Raw genomic sequence first — 20,736 nt, 5'->3', positions numbered from 1 at the left:
CAGTGAGCTGTAAAAAAAAGGCCTTTTTGTACCCTGCTATAATATATATTTATATATATATAGGTTAACCAGCCAGCCAGCAACCTGAGACCAGCCAGGCCAGCACTGAGTACCCTGAGGCCAGCCAGCCAGCAACCTGAGACCAGCCAGGCCAGCACCGAGACCAGTCAGGTTAGTACCGAGACCAGCCAGGCCAGCACCAGTATTTTCTGTGAAATATATATGCATATGAGCGTATCATTTCTTTTTTTTTTGGTGGGGGAGTGGATTTTAGGTGGGAGTTCCCACACTTTTTTCACCAGGACTTGACCCCTCTGTATATACTACTGTGTGAAGCCCAGTGACAACAAGTCTGACCTGTAGTGAAATCCTGATTAATCATTACAATGCCCAGGAGGGCACGGAGTCACATTGGCTGCTTTAAGGGATTAGTTAATTAGCTCATGTTAATTAGGTTTCTGGTTACAGGTGTATTGTTAGAGTAATATGAGCAGGAGAGGGGAACCTCCTCTTCAACTGTATATACACCTGTAAGACTTGTATTTTGGTTCTAATAAACAGTCTACATTCAGAAAACAAACAAGTATTGTCTTGTTTGTAGTTGTCAGTGGTTGGAATATCTGATATCTATATTCAGACTGGGAGGAAGTGGTATATGACGAGAGCACTCAAGCCGAGTGTGGGACGTTGATAAGTAAAGGTATTTAGCAGTTTATATTTACTAAAATAATTGCATTTCCATGTTCTATGTACTGTGGAAGATCAGATATAGTGACTGCAGGCTCCTGGGTTCAGTAACACTTAAACATTAAACAGAATGAAGCTGAGCTGCGGTGGCTCAACGCGATTGGCACTGCGCTGACAAGCCATTCACCTCTGCAGCTAGGGGTTCGGATCCCGGTCTCGGCTACATGTGTGTCAGGGAAGGTTCCCCCTGCTGGTGTTACTGCTATGTTATCCTTGGGCTGCAGTACTGGCGTCCACCAGCGGGGCGTTCTTGGCAGTATGGAGCATACAGCCCTTCCTGCGTTCAGGTGTGACCTGAATGCAATCAGCACACCTCTATAAATACCCGGCGTGTGTAATCACTCCTCGCCCTGGTATCGTCATACCTCCTGGACCTGAGCTTGTATTTGACCCTGATTTCTGGACCTGATCCTGATCCTTGATCCCTGCCTGGACTTGTCCTCCCTGTGTCCTGATTCCTGTCCCCATCCTTACCCATCTACTGACCTCCCATGTGTATGACCTTGGCTTGGCTCGTTTATGAATACGGTATTCCCCTTTATTTGTACATACTGTTTGTCGTTTTATTGTGCACTGGTGGTTCACACATTTGTAAATAAACACCTTTTATTCCACTACTCACCTTGTTTGGTTCCTCTGTGCGGTCACACAGTCTGATCTACCAGCATTCCTGACAGTATACCAGGGCCATCCCTTGATCAGACGTGATTGCTTTGAGGAATCATACTGGTGTAGTGTGTGGCTCTAAAGATGGATTTCAATGAAATCATTTACTATTCTCTGCTGGCAGAGGAGGATGAGGAGTATTGTCGCCAGGTTCTGGAGGGGTGGACTAGTGACCAGCTGATGGAAACTATCCGATCAGCTCATTCCTGGGTGGATCAGGGTTGCATAACTTTCAATGATGTTCAGGCATTAATTCGGTTGTGTGTAAAGCCAGCTCTGTCATTTATTCCTGATGGCAGTGACGATTTCTCTCCCCCCTTCAGTCATGACCAAGTTGAATCCCTGGTGTGGTTATTAGAGGATGATCCGGCGTTTTTTGATGAGCATTATTCCTCCTGTCCCCAGCAAAAGTTGTCTGAGTGCATTTGTTCTGTGCAGTCTCTGAGTAGGCAAGGTGTGTGTGAACCTGCTTTTGTTCAGCCTGTGCTGCAGGCATGGTCAGATCTCCTGATTTCTGCCAAACCACCTGTTTCCAGCCCTGCCATTAACCACTCACCTTCCCAAAGATCCATCTGTCCATCACCAATGGCAACCCCAGTCGCAGCTCAGTATACACTGCTTCCCACCAGATGCCAATATCCAGTCTCTGCTCCCTGTACCTATCCTGCATACAACCTATCTGTCTCTTCTCAGCCGCCTACTAACCCACAAAAACTTCCTCCAGCTACTGTTCCCTCTACTCTGCCATATCCCAATCCTCCTTTCCAGTCTGCTGCACCCCTTACCTACAGAGCTTCTGTGGCTAAGCCCAAGAAAAAACGAAAGTTTTTCCCAACCAAGATGATCCTGCCAGTAACCCAACCTGTCTCCACACCAACCAACCTGCTCCAGTCTGCTTGCATGCCAGCTGAACCTGATTCTGCCAAACCTCTACCTGCTATGCGGCCAGTTTGCCAGCCTGATCCTGTATGCCAGCCTGAAGTTGCTGTGCCAGTTTGCCAGCCGGAAGTTGCTGTGCCAGTTTGCCAGCCTGAAGTTGCTGTGCCAGTTTGCCAGCCTGAAGTTGCTGTGCCAGTTTGCCAGCCTGAAGTTGCTGTGCCAGTTTGCCAGCCTGAAGTTGCTGTTTCAGTGCCATCTGCCCTGCCTGTTTCAGCGCCATCTGCCTTGCCTGTTTCAGTGCCATCCGCTGCCCAGTCTGAGGTGTCCCTGCCCGCTGCCCAGCTCGACGACCCGGAGCCTGCTGCCCAGCTCGACGACCCGGAGCCTGCTGCCCAGCTCGACGACCCGGAGCCTGCTGCCCAGCTCGACAACCCGGAGCCTGCTGCTCAGCTCGACGACCCGGAGCTTGCTGCCCAGCTCGACGACCTGGAGTCTGCTGCCCAGCTTGATTTGCCCCTATCTGCATCCCAGCTTGATGTACTTTTTGCCCAACTTAAGATTTCTGTACCCGCTGCCCAGCTTGAGCTGCACTTTGCCCTGTTAAAAGTCATGGACTTTCATCCGGCCCAACCTGATGTGACTTTATCTGCTGCCCAGCTTGACACCACGGACTTTCCCCAGCAACATCTAATTGGAGCGTCCGGAGGCCGCTCCTTTGGGGGGGGGTACTGTCAGGGAAGGTTCCCCCTGCTGGTGTTACTGCTATGTTATCCTTGGGCTGCAGTACTGGCGTCCACCAGCGGGGCGTTCTTGGCAGTATGGAGCATACAGCCCTTCCTGCGTTCAGGTGTGACCTGAATGCAATCAGCACGCCTCTATAAATACCCGGCGTGTGTAATCACTCCTCGCCCTGGTATCGTCATACCTCCTGGACCTGAGCTTGTATTTGACCCTGATTTCTGGACCTGATCCTGATCCTTGATCCCTGCCTGGACTTGTCCTCCCTGTGTCCTGATTCCTGTCCCCATCCTTACCCATCTACTGACCTCCCATGTGTATGACCTTGGCTTGGCTCGTTTATGAATACGGTATTCCCCTTTATTTGTACATACTGTTTGTCGTTTTATTGTGCACTGGTGGTTCACACATTTGTAAATAAACACCTTTTATTCCACTACTCACCTTGTTTGGTTCCTCTGTGCGGTCACACAGTCTGATCTACCAGCATTCCTGACAGTGTGAATTGAGTTTGGTGGTCTCAGCTCGGCTCCCGGTGGGTGTGCTATGCGAGGTAAGCCTGCGCTTAGTATGCCCACCCCCCTCCCACAAAAAAACACCACACTTACACACGCACTCAAAATTGGGTTAACATGCACGCACTTTGACCACGCGGTCTCTAAAAAAAAGAGAGACGAAGGACTAACGGGGCTGGTTGAGCGGGCTAGATCCTCTCACTCCCTTATAGGGAGTCCCTCTGCCCCGTTGGGCTTCAAAGCGGAGCAGGTAGGGCGGGCTGTGTGGGAGGACCCCCTCACGCCCCCGCCATTGCCACCCGGGGCATGGAGAAAGATGGCAGATTGCCTCTGGGGGAGGCCTGCCTACTTCCAACTCCTGCGGTCCGGCTCCTCTCTCTCGAGTACACGCACAAAATACACTTTAAAAAAAAAAAACAGAATGAAGCGGCGGGGGAGGTTGAGTCACTACCTGTCTTTGATGAAGGGGAAAGACACAGGATCGTAGGCATGTTCTGTTGGTGTTGCCCAGCATTCATTGATGACAACTTTGAACTGGTCCTCCTCTGTCCTGATCCATATCCGAACCGTTATGTCATCTGTGGCGGACATCGTGAAGTTTGCCGGGATTGGTTGATCGCCAATGAACAGTTGGAATTCTGGAAAGAACGATCCTCCTCCTTCTAGCTTCTCGATGATGGTGTAAAACCTGAAGAACCATAACAAGTCAGTGTTTTGGTAAGCAGTCGGAGGCTAAATTAGAGATTGTCATGGACATGCAATAATGTCTGGCAGCTTACCTTCTTCTCATTAGAGGCCTGACCCTCTTCTGGCTGCCTTTTTATCATCTCTCCTTCTTGTATGGCCCCACCCCAGGCCATCCCAGGAAGTCTATATTAACTGTTGCACTGCAGGTCTGCTTTGCTGTTCAACCTTGTTGTTAGCTTAAGTTCCTGTCTGCAGTGTGCTACGTTTACCTTCCTGTGTACCGTTTTTGTCTCGTGCCTGACTTCTCCTGTTTGCCTGTGACCCTGACCTTTTGCCTGTCCCTTGGTTACCCTTGTCTGCCTGTTGCCCTGACCTCGGCTTACCCATCACTATCGCTTGTCCTGGTTGCTGCTTCCCCTCTCTCCCTGCGGAGCGTGACCTAGGGGAACCCAGGGGTCGCGACCTGGATCCAGCTGCAGCGAAGGCCATCCTCACCACCAGAGGCTCTGGTGAACACAAAGCTGGGTCTTAGTCTCCGCGCCCTGGGGAATCTTGGGCTCACGCTTCCTCTCTGATTGCAGCAGTCAGCTATAGGGTTCACTACCCTGTGGTGCATCCCTGACCCCAACGGGGTGCACTTGTCACCTGGTCACAGGTGACCTGACAGAGATTAAATCTGGTCTATGATATATTTACAATTGTGATTCAAATACCCCTATTTTCTTATATCTTCAGCCTCTCTCACAGTTTGCCTATATATTTAGTTGAACAGGTCCATCTCCACATCTGTCCCCCTCGGCCGCTGCGGGAGACCCTCCCTACGGTGGCTTTAGCGTCTGAGCTGATGGGACTTTTGCTTTTAGGTAAGCCACACAGTGCTTGTTCCCCAATCTCTACATTGTATCTATCTGTTCATATTTGTAATTTGTATTTAATAACTGTCTTTAGTATCTGGCTGATTTGTATATGTGCTTGCATATTCTATTCAACCCATTTCACTGCTAACGACTGTATATTAATTTTAGAACTCTCCTGACGAATCGACTCAGTCGCAAAACTAGTTGAGACCCCTCCTATGCGACTCCCATCTCCACCGTGATCCTCCCCTTGGGGACAACCCAATCTCGGTGATCTGCATGGCTGGTCACGTTAATTGTTTATTGTGTTTATTGTTTATGTTTTGATGTTTCTTACCATCTTTTTTTGTTATTATTTTAATAAATTTATAAGTTTTAATATAATTGCTCCTTTGAGTCTACCTGCTCACCTTGTACCACTACAGTCCTATTGCCCCCCTCTTTCTAGCTTTTGCTATTGGACTTTTGGGTCTTTAAGGTCCCTTAAGCCCTACTTCTATTCCTACATTTACAATTGTGATTGTACAAAAACAGCAGACCACGGCCAAACCACAGCACTAGAGCAGGCATCCAACACACCCGGAAATGATGGATGTAGAAGGTTCTTCAGCTATCTTAGTTCTTCAAACGAGTAAAGATCACATAAGTGGCGGGTAGGTATGAGCGAATCTCTTGCCTTCAGTTTACAGTTTTTCGAATCTTGCTCAAAGTTCATGAACTTTGCAGCAAGCCCAATTTAATTTTGGCTAATAAGCAAGCTATTATCAAACAAAAGACATAACAAACAGGAACATGTATCAATGCCAAAATTATAAACTTAGTATAGCAAATTATCTCTCCCTAAACAGAACTCTCCACTCTTCCTAACCACAACACGTACTTGTAGGCAGGTGCAGTCTACAGTCTCCACTGCAGGTGGCACTCGTTCATAACGTCAATGCAGATGGAGGAGAAAGTCAAGAAAAACTGAGTTTCTCTATGGTTCCCTTGGTCCCCTGGAGCAGCAATCCGGTTGGTTGCGCTTAATCCAGGTGACCTTGGCAACCATCTTGAGTCACACAGAGTCTTTTTAAGTCCCTGACCCTAGGCTTTGTTGTGCATTTTGCTGATGTGAGCCTCATCAAGGCCAGTGTGACATTATTATGATCATAGGTGTGCGCACAGGGTGTGCAAGGTGTGCCTGGGCACACCCTAATGACCTTGTATGCTGCAGATGCCCCCCTGTTTATACCCGTGATATTTCACCAAAGCCCCCTAATGGGACTTCTAAATTTTTGGGGTAAAAAAAACAAATTAAGAAAATAAAATTGTAAATAATAATAAAAAAATAAATAAAATTGTAAAAAAAATAAAAATAAAATAAAAAATGTGATGCCTCACTGTTTAGACTCATGATATTTCACCAAAGCACCCTAATGGGGCTCCTAGAAAAAATGGAAAAAAAATGAATTAAAAAAAATTAAATAATAATAGAAAAAATGGAAAAATAAATAAATAAATGTAATTGTAAAAAATGTAAAATAAAGTGGTAAAAATAAAAAACTACTGACACTGTCCTCTACCCCATTGACACCAAACTCTGCCCTGCTGACATCGTCCACTGCTCTACTGACACCAGCCGTATATACTGTATACACATGCACACGTATTTGTGTTTGAGCTTTGGGGTGCACACCCTAGTGCAATAGGCTGGGCACACCTATGATTATGATGCTGATCAATGCTTTCAACACCCATAAAGTCCAATACCTATTTTGTACAGTCTACTTCTGATTGAGCAGACATGCCATGACAGAAGAGTAGAACTGTGCGCAACAATAAATTCTGATAGTTATATGCAAACATTTTCATGCCATAGGCAGGTCCTAAGTGTATTGGTCCTTATCCAATCCTTGCAAGTAATGCTGCAGCAGCATTTCTTAATTAATCTTTTCCCCCGATACATGCTGCTCGTTATATAGTACTTATCTGTGTGCAGAATGATACTATGATACTACTACAACTATCCTGGAAATACATTACCCTCCAGCAGGATTGTATCCACTGGACCATAGGATGTTATTCTGGAAGACGCATCGGATTAAGCTGACCGCCCTTGGGGTAATGTTTGGCATTGTTGCAGATAAGTCAATGTATAGGGTTGAGTTTACAACGGTGTGAGTCTTATTCTGAAAAAACAACATAATACAAGCATAAAGTAACCGGAATATACAACCTGCTCAGTTACAATGTATACTGTGTGGCTAAACATTTGTGGACACCTGACCATCACACCTGTATGAGCTTGTTGGACTGGACCATCACACTTGTATGAGCTTGTTGGACCTAACCATCCCACCTGTATGAGCTTGTTGGGTCTGACCATCACACCTCTATGAGCTTGTTGGACCTAACCATCCCACCTGTATGAGCTTGTTGGACCTAACCATCACACCTGCATGAGCTTGTTGGACCTGACCATCACACCTGTATGAGCTTGTTGGACCTAACCATCACACCTCTATGAGCTTGTTGGACCGGATCATCACACCTGTATGAGCTTGTTGGACATCCCATACCAAAACCATGGGCATTTATATTGAGTTGGCCCCCATTTGTGGCAATGACAACCTCCACTCTTCTAGGAAAGCTTTCCACAACATTTTTGGAGCCAAAAGACCATTTGTGAGGTCAGATACTGATGTTGAATGTGAAGACTTGGCTCATAATCATGAATGGACTGAAATTCCTATTGACATATTCCAAAATCTTGTAGAACGCCTTCTCAGAAGATTCGAGACCAACTTCATATTAATGGTTTTGGAATTGGATGTCCAGCAATCAGTGCCGATCCAGACCTCCCTGGGGCCCTAAGCAAAATGATCTGTCACCACAATATAGTTGAGAAGCTGCCAACAGCCACATTAAAGATTAAAGTTGAGAAGCGGGGGGAGGGGGTGTTCTGCTGTCGGACATTACATCCTTCATTAAAGTGAGAAGAGGGGGGGTTACGACTTCTTACCTCTTCTCCCATGCAGCCAGCGAGTTGAGAAGCAGGGTGAGGGGCCCAAACTGACTTCTCACCAGGCGGGGCCTCTAGTAATTTGGGGTTGCCCTCCGCAGCTTTGCGGGGCCCTAAGCGGCTTGCATAGTGAGCCTATTGGGTGGATCGGCCCTGCCAGCAATGGATGTCCAGCAATGGTAAAACAGGTAAATGTAAAGGTAAATGGTCAGGTGACTAATGTTAGCCAAAATGTATATTCACAGATACCTTTTTATTTTAATTTTTTTCACCTTCTCTACTGGGAAATGTACATTGTCCCTTCCTACCCACCATATATACAGTATATAAACTATCCCCAGTACAATGATCCTGGATGCAGGTACTTTTTAAACATTCTTCCCTTTAAAGGAACACTAAAGGTACAATTTTTTTTTTTTTTAAATAACATACATGTTATACTTACCTCCACTGTGCAGATCGTTTTGCACAGAGTGACCCGGATCCGTGTCTTCTGGGGTCCCTCGGCGGCTGTCTCGGCTCCTCCTCGCAAAAGCTTTCCACGTTCATGCGAGCTCCCTCGCATGGTGGAAAGCTTTTGCGAGCGCGCTCCCGTGATACAGCAGTGGCCATAGCCGCCGACTGTATCACTCGGCCCCGCCCCCCGGCGTCATCCGCTGTGATTGACAGCAGCGCCAGCCAATGGCTGCGCTGCTATCAATCCGCCCAGCCTAGCCAATCAACGGCCAGGCTGGGAACCGAGCAGGATGACAAGCACGCGCCCGGGACTTTCGAACGGTGAGGTAAGTAAAACGGGGGCTCGGGGGGGGGGGGGGGGGGGGGCGGTGCTGTCAGATGTTTTTTTACCTAAATGCATAGGATGCATTAAGGTAAAAAAACTTTTACCTTTACAAACCCTTTAAGGCTGGGTTCACACCTATGCGAATTGGATGCAGGGTATGTGAATTAGATGCGGATTTCCTCGCATCCAATTCGCATAGCAGGAGAATGTGACTGGCTCTCTATGGAGCTGGTTTACTTATCTCCGCAGCAGGTCTGTTGCAAATTGCAGAAAAAAACGCGTGCCTTTTTTGGTTCGTTTCGGGTCTGAATTCAGCCCAAAATTCGGGCTGAAATCGAATCTGAAACAGTGAACCAGCATGCACCGGACCCCCGCTGTGCGACGGAATTCGGCTCATATGTGAACCAAGCCTGAGGCCGCGTACACACGATCATTTTTTGGCTTGTAAAAAAATACGTTTTTCAGCCTTTAGAAATTTTTATTTTTTTCCCAACTTCATCATTAAAACGACGTTGCCCACACACCATCGTAAAAAAAAAATGCTCTAGCAAAGCGCGGTGACGTACAACACGTACAACGGCATTATAAAGGGGAAGTTCCATGCGGATGGCGCCACCCTTGGGGCTGCTTTAGCTGATTTCGTGTTAGTAAAAGACGATTCGCGCTTTTCTGTCTGTTACAGCGTGATGAATGTGCTTACTCCATTACGAATGGTAGTTTTACCAGAACGAGTGCTCCCGTCTCATAACTTGCTTCTGAGCATGCGTGGGTTTTTCACGTAGTTTTAGCCCACACACGATCATTTTTTACAACCCGAAAAACGACAACGTTTAAAACGTCGTTAAAAAATGCAGCATGTTCGAATTTTTTTTTGGTCGTTTTTCAGAAGCCAAAAAATGATGTGAAGCCCACACACGATCATTTTAAATTACATTTTTTTAAAACGTAGTTTTTTACAAGCCGGAAATTGATCGTGTGTACGCGGCATGAGGGTCGACAGTCAACACTTGGTGCAGCTGGTGGCTCTCAGTCCCAGTTGTTGCTGTCAGCTTGGGTCCTCAAGTCATTTGATCACCATGCCAGACATGAAGAGAAAAAAAAATGGCTACAGATATCCTTTAAAGCTGCAGGTCTGAAGGGCACTTACATTGAACACATCCGTGTTGCAGTTGTTCCAGCCAGCTTGTATGAGGACGTGGGTACCCGTACTGCAGTTCACCGAGCACTCAGGGCTTCCAAGAAACAGAGAATGGCTGGAGATAGACATCATGTTAAGAAAGGCCTTCTCAATGGAGATACCGATCCTCCCCGTCTCACAAATCACTTTACTAGCATCTTTTAGAGTCAAGCTGGGGGCATGAGGTGTGGTTGTACCCTGAAAGGTCGCAAGGGGCGTACTGGTGGATTCTGTGCAGAAGAGACACCTTTCATTAATACTGGTAGGAACAAGCACATGGCTGGATACAGTTCAATAGAAATACAGAGGGGATATTGTTAGGTCTAACTAGGCAATCATGGGAAAAAAATTCAAAATGAGAAAAAACATAATATATAGTTGTTGTTTCAGATAGAGCAGTGGTAGACAACCTTAAAGAGGTGGAGATCTACCTGAACAACATGGGAGAAGTCAAAGTTTACCGGGCACAGTGTTGTCTCATCACACCTAAATTAAACCTCAAATTGCCCTGCTACCATGTCACAATCGCGTGCATTGCGCGGCTGTCATGGGTTTATATCAGATGATGAGGAGACAACATATCGCCTCCTCACCGCCTGCACTTTTATAGCACTGGTCGCTGTATAAATGTCAATGTTCCCAAAAAAATGTCAAAAGTGTCCAATGTGTCTGCCGCAATGTCGTAGTCCCACTAAAAATCGCAGATCGCCACCATTAATAGTAAAAGCAAATAATAAAAATGCCATAAATCTATTCCCTATTTTGTAGATGCTATAACTTTTGCGCAAACCAATCAACATATGGTTATTGCGATTTTTTGTTTTACCAAAAATATGTAGAAGAATACATATTGGCTTAAATTGGAGGTTCACCCTAATAACATTTCTATCAGACCAACTTCCTTATACTTGTAACAAGCACAGGCCGCAATTATTTTAATTTTTTTAGGCTGTACGTACCTTGTAATCTCTCTTATGAATGAATGAATGACTTGTATAGCGCAGCTCATGCGAAGTGAATCGCCTCTGGGCGCTTTTTCCAGCCAGAGTCTGCTTGGCTGTTGCGGTCATTTTACCCCGTAGGATCGTGACACGCTTAGGACACACAGTCATACATATATATCAATCGGGCTTCCGGGACTTCTCCCCGCGAGAGTAGGTGTTTCTCTGCTGAGGAGGATTGTCATCTGGGAGGTCGCCCTGATGATTGACGTCCGTTCCCCCCGGCGAATAAGGCCCCGCCTCCCGTATTGCGTAGGCGCGCACGAGTCACGGCGTTTCCGAAAAAAGCCGATCACGCAGAGCTATGAGTCGGCTCTATACGGTACAGCCTAAAAAAAAACTGTGCTTGTTACAAGTATAAGGAAGTTGGTCTGATAGAAATGTTATTAGGGTGAACCTCCGCTTTAAGCTGATGAAAAAATTTGTTTTCTTTACATTTTCTTTTTTATATTTATTATAGCAAACAGTTTTTTTGTTTATAGCGCAAAACATAAAAACCGCAGAGATGAGCAAATACCACCAAAAGAAAGCTATATTTGTGAGAAACAAAGGACGTCAATTTTGTTTGAGTACAATGTGGCACGACCGCGTAATTGTCAGTTAAAGCGACGCAGTGCCGTATCTCAAAAAATGGGCTGGTCATTAAGGGGGAAAATCCTTCCTGGGCTGAAGTGGTTAAGCAAGCTACAAGTGATCCAGTTATGGTTAGCACCTGCTTTAAATACTGTATTCATTGGCGTATAAGACCCTGTACACACGACCGAACATGTCCGCTGAAACTGGTCCGCGGACCAGTTTCAGCAGACATGTTCGGTCGTGTGTACGGCCGACCGGACAATTGTCCGGCGGATCGGACAGGTTTCCAGCAGACAAATGTTTCTTAGCATGCTAAGAAACATGTCCGCTGGAAGCCTGTCCGTCGGACATGTTCGATTGTCTGTACAGACTCACCGGAACATGTCCGATCGGCCGAAAGCCCTCACATGCGTTGAAGTGATTCGACGCATGCGTGGAAGCATTGACCTTCCAGGGCCGCGCACGTCGCCGCGTCTTCGTCGCCGCACGTCACCGTGTATCCTGTCCGGGCGGATTTCTGTTTGATGGTGTGTACAACCATCAAACAGAAATCTCCGAGCGGAAATGTGCGCTGAAAACGGTCCGGCGGACCGTTTTCAGCAGACTGTCCGCTCGTCTGTACGGGGCCTAACACTCACTTTTTTCCCTGCAAATAGAGGGTAAACTGTGCCTGCGTGTTATACACAGGGGGCCGTGGAAAGTTTTTTTCCTGAAACTTCCCTCTTAGGCTGCGTACACACGACCGGTCCATCCGATGAGAATGGTCTGACGGACCGTTTTCATTGGTTCACCGCTGAAGCAGACCGATGGTCTGATGTGTCTACACACCATCAGTTCAAAAACCGATCGTGTCAGAACGCGGTGACGTAAAACACACGACGTGCTGAAAAAAACTAAGTTCAATGCTTTCAAGCATGCGTCGACTTGATTCTGAGCATGCGCGGGTTTTGAACCGATGCTTTTGTGTACTAACCATCGGTTTGGACCGATGGTCAGCCGTCCATCAGTTCAATTTTAAAGCAAGTTCTCTAATTTTGGACCGATGGGCCGTACATACGGTCAGTTTGGACTGATGAAACTGGACTTCAGGCCGTTTTCATCGGTTTGGACCGACCATGTTTACGCAGCCTTAAAGTTAGGGTGCGTGTTATACGCCTGTGCGTGTTATACGCCGATAAATACGGTAATTTAAATATTCATAGGTAGATTCAGAAAGAGTTAGGCCGGCTTATCTACAGATAAGCCGACCTAACTCTGAATCTGCACCGACCTATGTTTAAAGTGGTTGTAAACCCACTATTTGGACTTTTACCTACAGGTAAGCCTATAATAAGGCTTACCTGTAGGTAAGGAGAATATCTCCTAAACCTGCACGGTTTAGGAGATATTCCACCCGCAATGCGGGCGGCGCATGCGCAGGGGGGAATCCACGGCTGAAGGACCGGCATCCGCCGGACCCTGCCGATTTTAAATCTCCCGCGCGCACGCGCGGGAGTGACGTCATCGCCGCTCCAGCCAATCACAGCGCTGGAGCGGCGATACCCGGAAGACACGCCGGAGCAAGATGACATCCTGCTCGGCGTGGACCAGGTAAGTGGTGCACACCTCGTTCCGAGGTAAGTATTTCATAATAGGCTAGTATGCGGTGCATACTAGCCTATTATGCCTTTTGCATTGCAGGTTTGGGGGGAAAAAAAAAAAAGTTTATGCGGTTTACAACCGCTTTAAGTGTATTCTCTAACAGAGATACACTTAAACATATCTAAGATAGGATGGCTTGCGCCGTTCTATCTTAGATTGCAATGTTTTGGCTGACCGCTAGGTGGCGCTTCCATTGCGGCCGGCGTAGATTATGTAAATGAGCTTGTACGCCGATTCACGAACGTACGCGCGGCCGCCGCAGTCGAATTACGTCGTTTCCGTAAGGCCTTAGGCGGCCTAAAGTAATTCCACCTATGAAGTGGAATAACAATGTTAAAGTATGGCCGCCGTTCCCGCCGCGAGGTTCGAATTTTTTACGTCGTTTGCGCAAGTCGTCCGCGAATCGGGAGTTACGTCGTTTACGTACACGTCAAAATCAATAGGCCCGTACGGCGTCCTTAGCCGCAATGTGCACTGGGAAATGTAGGCGCCCGGCGCATGCGCAGTATCAAAAAACTTCAAAAAAACGTGAGGTCAAGCCTCATTTCCATACAACACGCCCCCCTCCAACCAATTTGAATTAGGCGCCCTTACGCCCGGTCGTTTGAGGCTACGCCGCCGTAGATTAGCAGGTAAGTAGATTGAAAATCACTACTAGCCTAACTAATTTACGGCGGTGTAGCCTAAACAGGCTAGGCTAGGCCGCCCTAAAGATATTCCAATCTACCTGAATCTACCTATCAGAATGCAGTATAAATATTTGTTAGCCCAGGTTCACACTGGGCTGTGGGAATGAAGCCGTGCGAGTTCAGCTGAACTCGCACGATTTCACTCCCGCTTGTCAGTCCCGATTTCGGACGCGATTACAGAGACATCTGTGGAGGTTTCTGCACTGATGTCAATGTCAATCGCGGCCCGAAATCGCAAAAAGTAGTACAGAAACGACTTTTTGAAATTGGTGCAGATGCAGCGTCCCGCCGATATGACATGTCAAAATGCACCAGTGTGAACCAGGGCTAAATGTGTGAAGGCAAAGACAAGGCAGCGCATGGTGGGAATCTTCTCAGATCACTTACCAGTATGTGGATTATTAGACATGAGAGAGGCGGGGCACACAAGGTCCTGGGCTGTGGTGAGTTTGGCAGTTGTGGAGGACATGGGGATGAATTCCTTGTTGGCGGTGGGGGAACTCATCGATGGATCAGTCTTTGGGTGCGCGGTTGATGCCAGTGTGGCATATCCCTTGTCACTGTTGGTTGAATTAACTGCGGTGTGATCCGGATACTTTGTGGCGTTCACCTTCATCGAATTCTGATGACTGATAGTGCTAGAATGGGTAGACTCTGTGAGGGTCCCGGTACTGGCGTGTATGGTTGTCACCATTGGATCTTTTGTTGGGACTATCGGATCCGGAGACACGGTGTTCCTTGTTTCAGTCAGAGCTGGCTCTGTAGTTACTGTTGGAGGTGTGCTTGATCCAAGCTGCCCGATCTTGGGAATTTCGGAGGCAGGAACGGGGGAGGTCATGTGATCGGTTGGAGTCGTTGGTTGAGGTAGCTCAGTGGCAGGTTGGGTGGTGGTGGCAGTTAAGGAGGTGGTTGGAGGAGAAGTATCTATGGAAGTTGTAGAAGATGTTTTGTCAGTGAAATCTGGGCTTGCCATGGATGTTGTCAACAAACCACTTCCTACTGCTGTACCTGTAAGGAGATGACCGATTAGTTTTAGGCCAAAATGAACTTTCACATACAATCACTGAAATACAATCTACTAGGTTACTAAAGAGTAGATATGTGCAATCCCGTTCGAACGAATGTTATTTTCGTACGAAAATGTTCATTTTCGTACCCCGCAGAATAATGTGTACATACGAAAAAATTTAAGCACCAAAATACGAAAACGACGGGATTACGAATGAGTCACATAACGAACAACCGCAAATACGAACGAACGATCCGACGAAAATACGACAAAACGAAAAGGGCAAAAGAACGAATATGACATCTGGATTTGCATTTGCATGCAAAGACTTGCATTCTGTATTTTGTTTGAATCCTTGTTCTGTTCGTATTTTGATTTTCAGTCGTATGTTCATATGACATCTAACAAAAGATTTTCATTCTGCATTTTGTTTGAATCCTTTTTCTGTTTGTATGTTCATATGACATCTATAACAAAAGATTTGTATTCTGTATTCTGAATTCCTTTTTTCTGTTCGTAATTTGGTTTCAAAATACAGAATGCAAATCTTTTGTTATAAGATGTCATTTTTGTTTTTTTTTTATGGGCAGTGAGTGTAGTTAGTGAAGCAGCTTCTCTTTTGTGCTGAGTACAGTAGTACAGAAGAGCCAAATAAACTTTTCTGTGGATTTTCTTCTAAAGGGAGAGATCAGTTGGCCAGACTTTTGAACCTGGAACCCAAAAATGGTTTTCTGATGGAGTTTAAAAGCGAACGAACGTTCGTTAAAACGATCGTTTTTATGTTTGTTGTTAAAAAAGTCTGACCAAGTGTATGGGGCTTAACAATAGTTAATATGGATGAGCCGCGTGTTGAAAGTGTCGCGAATCCCGCGATATATTTACGAAAGTACAAAATGACGAAAATTCACGAAAATTATTGTCTAACAAGTAACGAACATGAATTAAACAGAATAACGAACCATCCCGCATGTACGAAAATAAAACGGTAACCAAAATACGAAACGATCGGAATACAAAAAAATCGTGTTGTACGAAAAACGAACGGGAACGAACAGGAAAACGGGCGTCTTACGAAAAACGAACGGGAACGAACCTACGGAACGATACGAAACGGAACAAAAAAAAAACAATTTTTTTTTCTGTGCACATGTCTACTAAAGAGAGTCCAAAGAAGGTAAACAAAGCGGGATATCGGGCGTTCGCGTGCCTGCTGCACAGCAGGGGTGCCGATGCTCGTGACCGGCGGTCGCGATGACCGCCAACCATGAGCGATCGTGGGCACGAGAGGCAGAACAGGGACGTGTGTGTGTGTAAACGCACATCCCTGTTCTGTGAGGAGAGGAGAGACAGATCGTGAGTTCCTACAAGCTGGGAACCACGATCTGTCATCTCCTAAAGTGAGTCCCCCTCCCCCCCACAGTAAGATCACACACTAGGGAACACATTTAACCCTTTGATCACCCCCTAGTGTTATCCCCCTCCCTGCCAGTGACATTTACACAGTAAATAGTGCATTTTTATAGCACTAATCGCTGTATAAATGCCAATGGTCCCTAAAATTTGTCAAAAGTGTTCAATATGTCCGCCATAATGTCGCAGTCCCGATAAAAATTGCAGATCGCCGCCATTACCAGTAAAAAAAATATATAATAATAAAAATGCCATAATTCTATCACCTATTTTGTAGCAAAATTCCGCAAACCAATCAATATACGCTTTTTGCGATTTTTATTACCAAAAATATGTAGAAGAATACATATCGGTCTAAACTGAGGAAAAAAAATGCTTTTTTAAAAAATAAATAAATGGGGGTTATTTATTATAGCAAAAAGTACAAAATATTGTGGGGTTTTTTTTTCAAAATTGTTGCTCTTTTTGTTTATAGCGCAAAAAATAAAAACCGCAGAAGTGATCAAATACCACCAAAATAAAGCGCTATTTATAGGAAAAAAAGGACATCTATTTTGTTTGGGTACAGCGTTGCACGACCGCGCAATTGTCAGTGCCGTATTGCAAAAAATGGTCTGGTCATTGAGCAGCCAATTCTTAAGGCGCGGCGCATCTTAAAGAGCCAACGTACAGCTACGATGGCAGGCGCAGGGGAGCCAGCCTGCCGCAGTATAACTGGTCCGGAAGCGGTTAAACTGCGTAGGGGGTCCTTTATTGTTCTGGCAATAAGGATGTGGAACGCTCTCCCACAATTGGATGCAGGGAGTATGGAGATCTTTAAAAGACTCTTCGATATACATCTTAACCACTTCAGCCCCAGACCATGTCGCTGGCCAAAGACCAGAGCATTTTTTGTGATTCGGCACTGCGTCACTTGCACTGACAATTGCGCGGTCGTGGCCCCCAAACAAAATTACGTATTTTTTTCCCACAAATAGAGCTTTCTTTTGGTGGTATTGGATGACCATCAATGCAGCCCATCGGTGCCCATCAGAGCAGCCCATTGGTGCCCATCAGTGCAGCCTATCGGTGCCCATCAGTGCAGGCTATCGGTGCCCATCAGAGCAGCCTCATCAGCGTACATCAATGAAGAAGAAAAATTACCCGTTTGCAAAATTTTATAACAAAATATTAAAAATATATTATTTTTTTATTTTTTTAACTAGTTTTTATTAAATTTTTTAACAAAAAATAAAAACCGCAGAGATGATCAAATACCACCAAAAGAAAGCTCTATTTGTGGTAAAAAATGATTTGGGTACAGTGTTGTATGACCGCGCAATTGTCATTCAAAATGCATCAGCGCTGAAAGCTGAAAATTGGTCTGGACAGGAGGGGGGTTTAAGTGCCCAGTGAGCAAGGGGTTAAGGATAGCAATCACATGAAGCCATTTATTCTCACATATAGCTGGATTCAGGTAGGGGCGCACATCTTTGCGGCGGCGCAGCGTAGCGTATTTACACTACGCCGCCGTAAGTCAGAGAGGCAAGTACTGTATTCACAAAGTACTTGCCTCCTAAGTTACGGCGGCGTATCGTGAATAGGCCGGCGTAAGCGCGACTAATTCAAATGAGGATGTGGGGGGCGTGTTTTATGCATATTAACTGTGACCCGACGTGATTGACGTTTTTTTACGAACGGCGCATGCGCCGTCCGTGTACATATCCCAGTGTGCATTGCGGCAAAGTACGCCGCAAGGACGTATTGGTTTCGACCTGAACGTAAATTACTTCCAGCCCTATTCACGGCCGACTTACGCAAACTACGTAAAATTTTCAAATTTTGACACGGGAACGACGCCCATACTTAACATTGGCTACGCCACCTAGGGGGCATCTTTAGGCGGCGTATCTCTTACGGAAACGGCGTATCTTTACTGCGACGGGCGCACGTACGTTCGTGAATAAGCGTATCTAGTTATTTACATATGCTACGCCGAACTCAATGGAAGCGCCACCTAGCGGCCAGCCTAAATATTACACCCTAAGATACGACGGCGCAGGCCGTCGTATCTTAGATAGGTTTAAGTGTATCTCAGTTTTAGAATACACTTAAACTTAGGACGGCGCAGATTCGGAGTTAGGCCGGCCTAACTCTCTCTGAATCCAACTAATAGTTTTTTGGATCCTTTTTAAATTATAATGACAACAGAAATCACCCAAACAGGAAACAGCCCTTATAAAAAGTTTAGGTTAAGTCCTTACTTTCACATATCCTTCCAGGCCTGCTGGGATCTCGATCGATGTACGTTGGATGACAATCACAGGTGAATGAGGTCTGTAGATCTTTACAGTATGCATGGACATCGCAGTCATTATCCAGAGATGATTGGCATTCATTGAACTCTGAAACCAAAACAAATTAGAGGAGGTTCTAAATAAGGCTGGTCCTAGACTGTAAGATTTCCCTCTTATAAACAGCGTGGATGGAGAAACGCTCGCTGCCGGCTGTTGTATTCTGATAGCTGACCCCCGCGGCTGTTTAAATACCTGAACCGAATTACATCTTATGGGATGCAGCCATTGCTCCGCCAACAATTTTCCACCTGGCTCCTTCAACTTTCAGAGGGTGCCAACAGCGCCACCCACAGCTTGAATTTGTCTGGTTTATAAGGAATCAGCCAAAATTTGCTCTGCGTGGCTTAACCACTTTAAGACCAGGGGCTAGATTCAGAAAGGAGATACGACGGCGTATCTCTGAGTGCGGGCGGTCGTATCTATGCGACTGATTCAGAGAATCAGTTACGCATAGATATCCCTAAGATCCGGCAGGTGTAAGTGTCTTACACCGTCGGATCTTAGGCTGCATTATCTGGCTGGCCGCTAGGTGGCGCTTCCGTATGTTTTACGCGAGGAATATGCAAATTAGGATTTACGCCGATTCAGAAATGAACGACCATGATCGGCTTTCCTACAATGACAGTCGCGGACCATGATCGGCTTCCCTACAGTGACAGTTGTGGACCATGATCGGCTTCCCTACAATGACAGTCGTGGACCATGATCGGCTTCCCTACAATGACAATTGTGGACCATGATCGGCTTCCCTACAATGACAGTCGTGGACCATGATCGGCTTTCCTACAATGACAGTCGTGGACCATGATCGGCTTCCCTACAATGACAATTGTGGACCATGATCGGCTTCCCTACAATGACAATCGTGGACCATGATCGGCTTCCCTACAATGACAGTCGTGGACCATGATCGGCTTCCCTACAATGACAGTCGTGGAGCATGATCGGCTTCCCTACAATGACAATCATGGACCATGATCGGCTTCCCATAAATGACAATCGTGGACCATGCCTGTGCCATGTGTTTCCGTGCAGCTGCCTGTAATCTGCACCACGAGGAGGAGGGATTTGATTGGGTGACAGCACAGGACAGCAATTGTTGGACAGCTGTCACTGCATAACAGGAAGTGCCTGGAAATGGCAGGATCACCAGGGATTATTTTTATGAAATCTGCAGATCTGAATAGATTGAAACAAACATTTGAAGTGACATTGACACATAGGAGATTTTAGTGATTGAGTTTATGGATAAACATAATACTAAACATAATGCTGTATATGTAAAAACGCTTCCAATCAAGTCCTAAGGTGATTCACTCATATATAAATCATATTGTGCTCTTCCTGCAGTAATGGTTACCTGTAATTCTAATAGACTGCGGATCGACCTTAAACACGGAGCTCTGGTTGATGGCGGACAAGGAGGACGATGTGACATTGATATAATTCTCTGTGCCATTGATGATGATTAGGAAATTGGTAACGATGCTCCCGGGACTCAGGGACAGGATTTGTACCGATATCTGCTCTGGGGGGATGTGACCGGACAGGGACCGCTTCACCTAAAAAAAGAGGAACACAGAGAAAAAGATGAAAGTGTGATATTTGTGCCATACAGGAGTTCTCCAAACCTTCTAAACAAAGGGCTAGTTTACTGTCTTTCAGGTATTGGGGGGCCAGTGGGGGTAGAAATTGTCCTGGCATCAGTGGGAGTAAACAGTACCCCATCTTTGAAACCAGGGTGAGGATTAGTGCCCCATTTTCGGTGTCAGTGGGAGAAATAGTGTCTCATATCAGGGGGAGGAATAGTGCCCATTTCCAGTGCCAATGGTAGGAATTATACCTCTTCATCGATGTCAATGGTAGGAATTATACCTCTTTGTTGATGTCAATGGTAGGAATTATACCTCTTTGTTGATGTCAATGGTAGGAATTATGCCCTTTGTTGATGTCAATGGTAGGAATTATGCCCCTTTTTTTATGTCAATGGTAGGAATAATTGGCCAGATTCACAAATGAGATACAA

The 20,736-nt window shown here is 46.0% G+C and overlaps 1 protein-coding gene across 1 annotated transcript in view; it reads right to left on the bottom strand.

The window, feature by feature from the left end:
* UMODL1 (uromodulin like 1) overlaps nt 1-20,736 on the bottom strand; it is a 110,473-nt gene that overhangs the window by 8,780 nt on the left and 80,957 nt on the right. The window contains exons 11-16 of the mRNA XM_040339026.1: nt 20,071-20,272; nt 18,618-18,758; nt 14,343-14,963; nt 10,019-10,278; nt 7,112-7,257; nt 3,997-4,233 (exon numbers count right to left, since the gene is read on the bottom strand). Of these exons, the coding sequence (XP_040194960.1) occupies nt 3,997-4,233; nt 7,112-7,257; nt 10,019-10,278; nt 14,343-14,963; nt 18,618-18,758; nt 20,071-20,272 (1,607 nt within the window). The remainder of the gene's footprint in view (nt 1-3,996; nt 4,234-7,111; nt 7,258-10,018; nt 10,279-14,342; nt 14,964-18,617; nt 18,759-20,070; nt 20,273-20,736) is intronic.

The sequence above is a fragment of the Rana temporaria genome, chromosome 2, assembly GCF_905171775.1.
Source record: "Rana temporaria chromosome 2, aRanTem1.1, whole genome shotgun sequence".
Taxonomy (NCBI): Eukaryota; Metazoa; Chordata; class Amphibia; order Anura; family Ranidae; genus Rana; species Rana temporaria.
The sequence above is the reverse complement of the archived record's forward strand: the minus strand, read 5'-3'. Positions and strand labels throughout refer to the sequence as shown.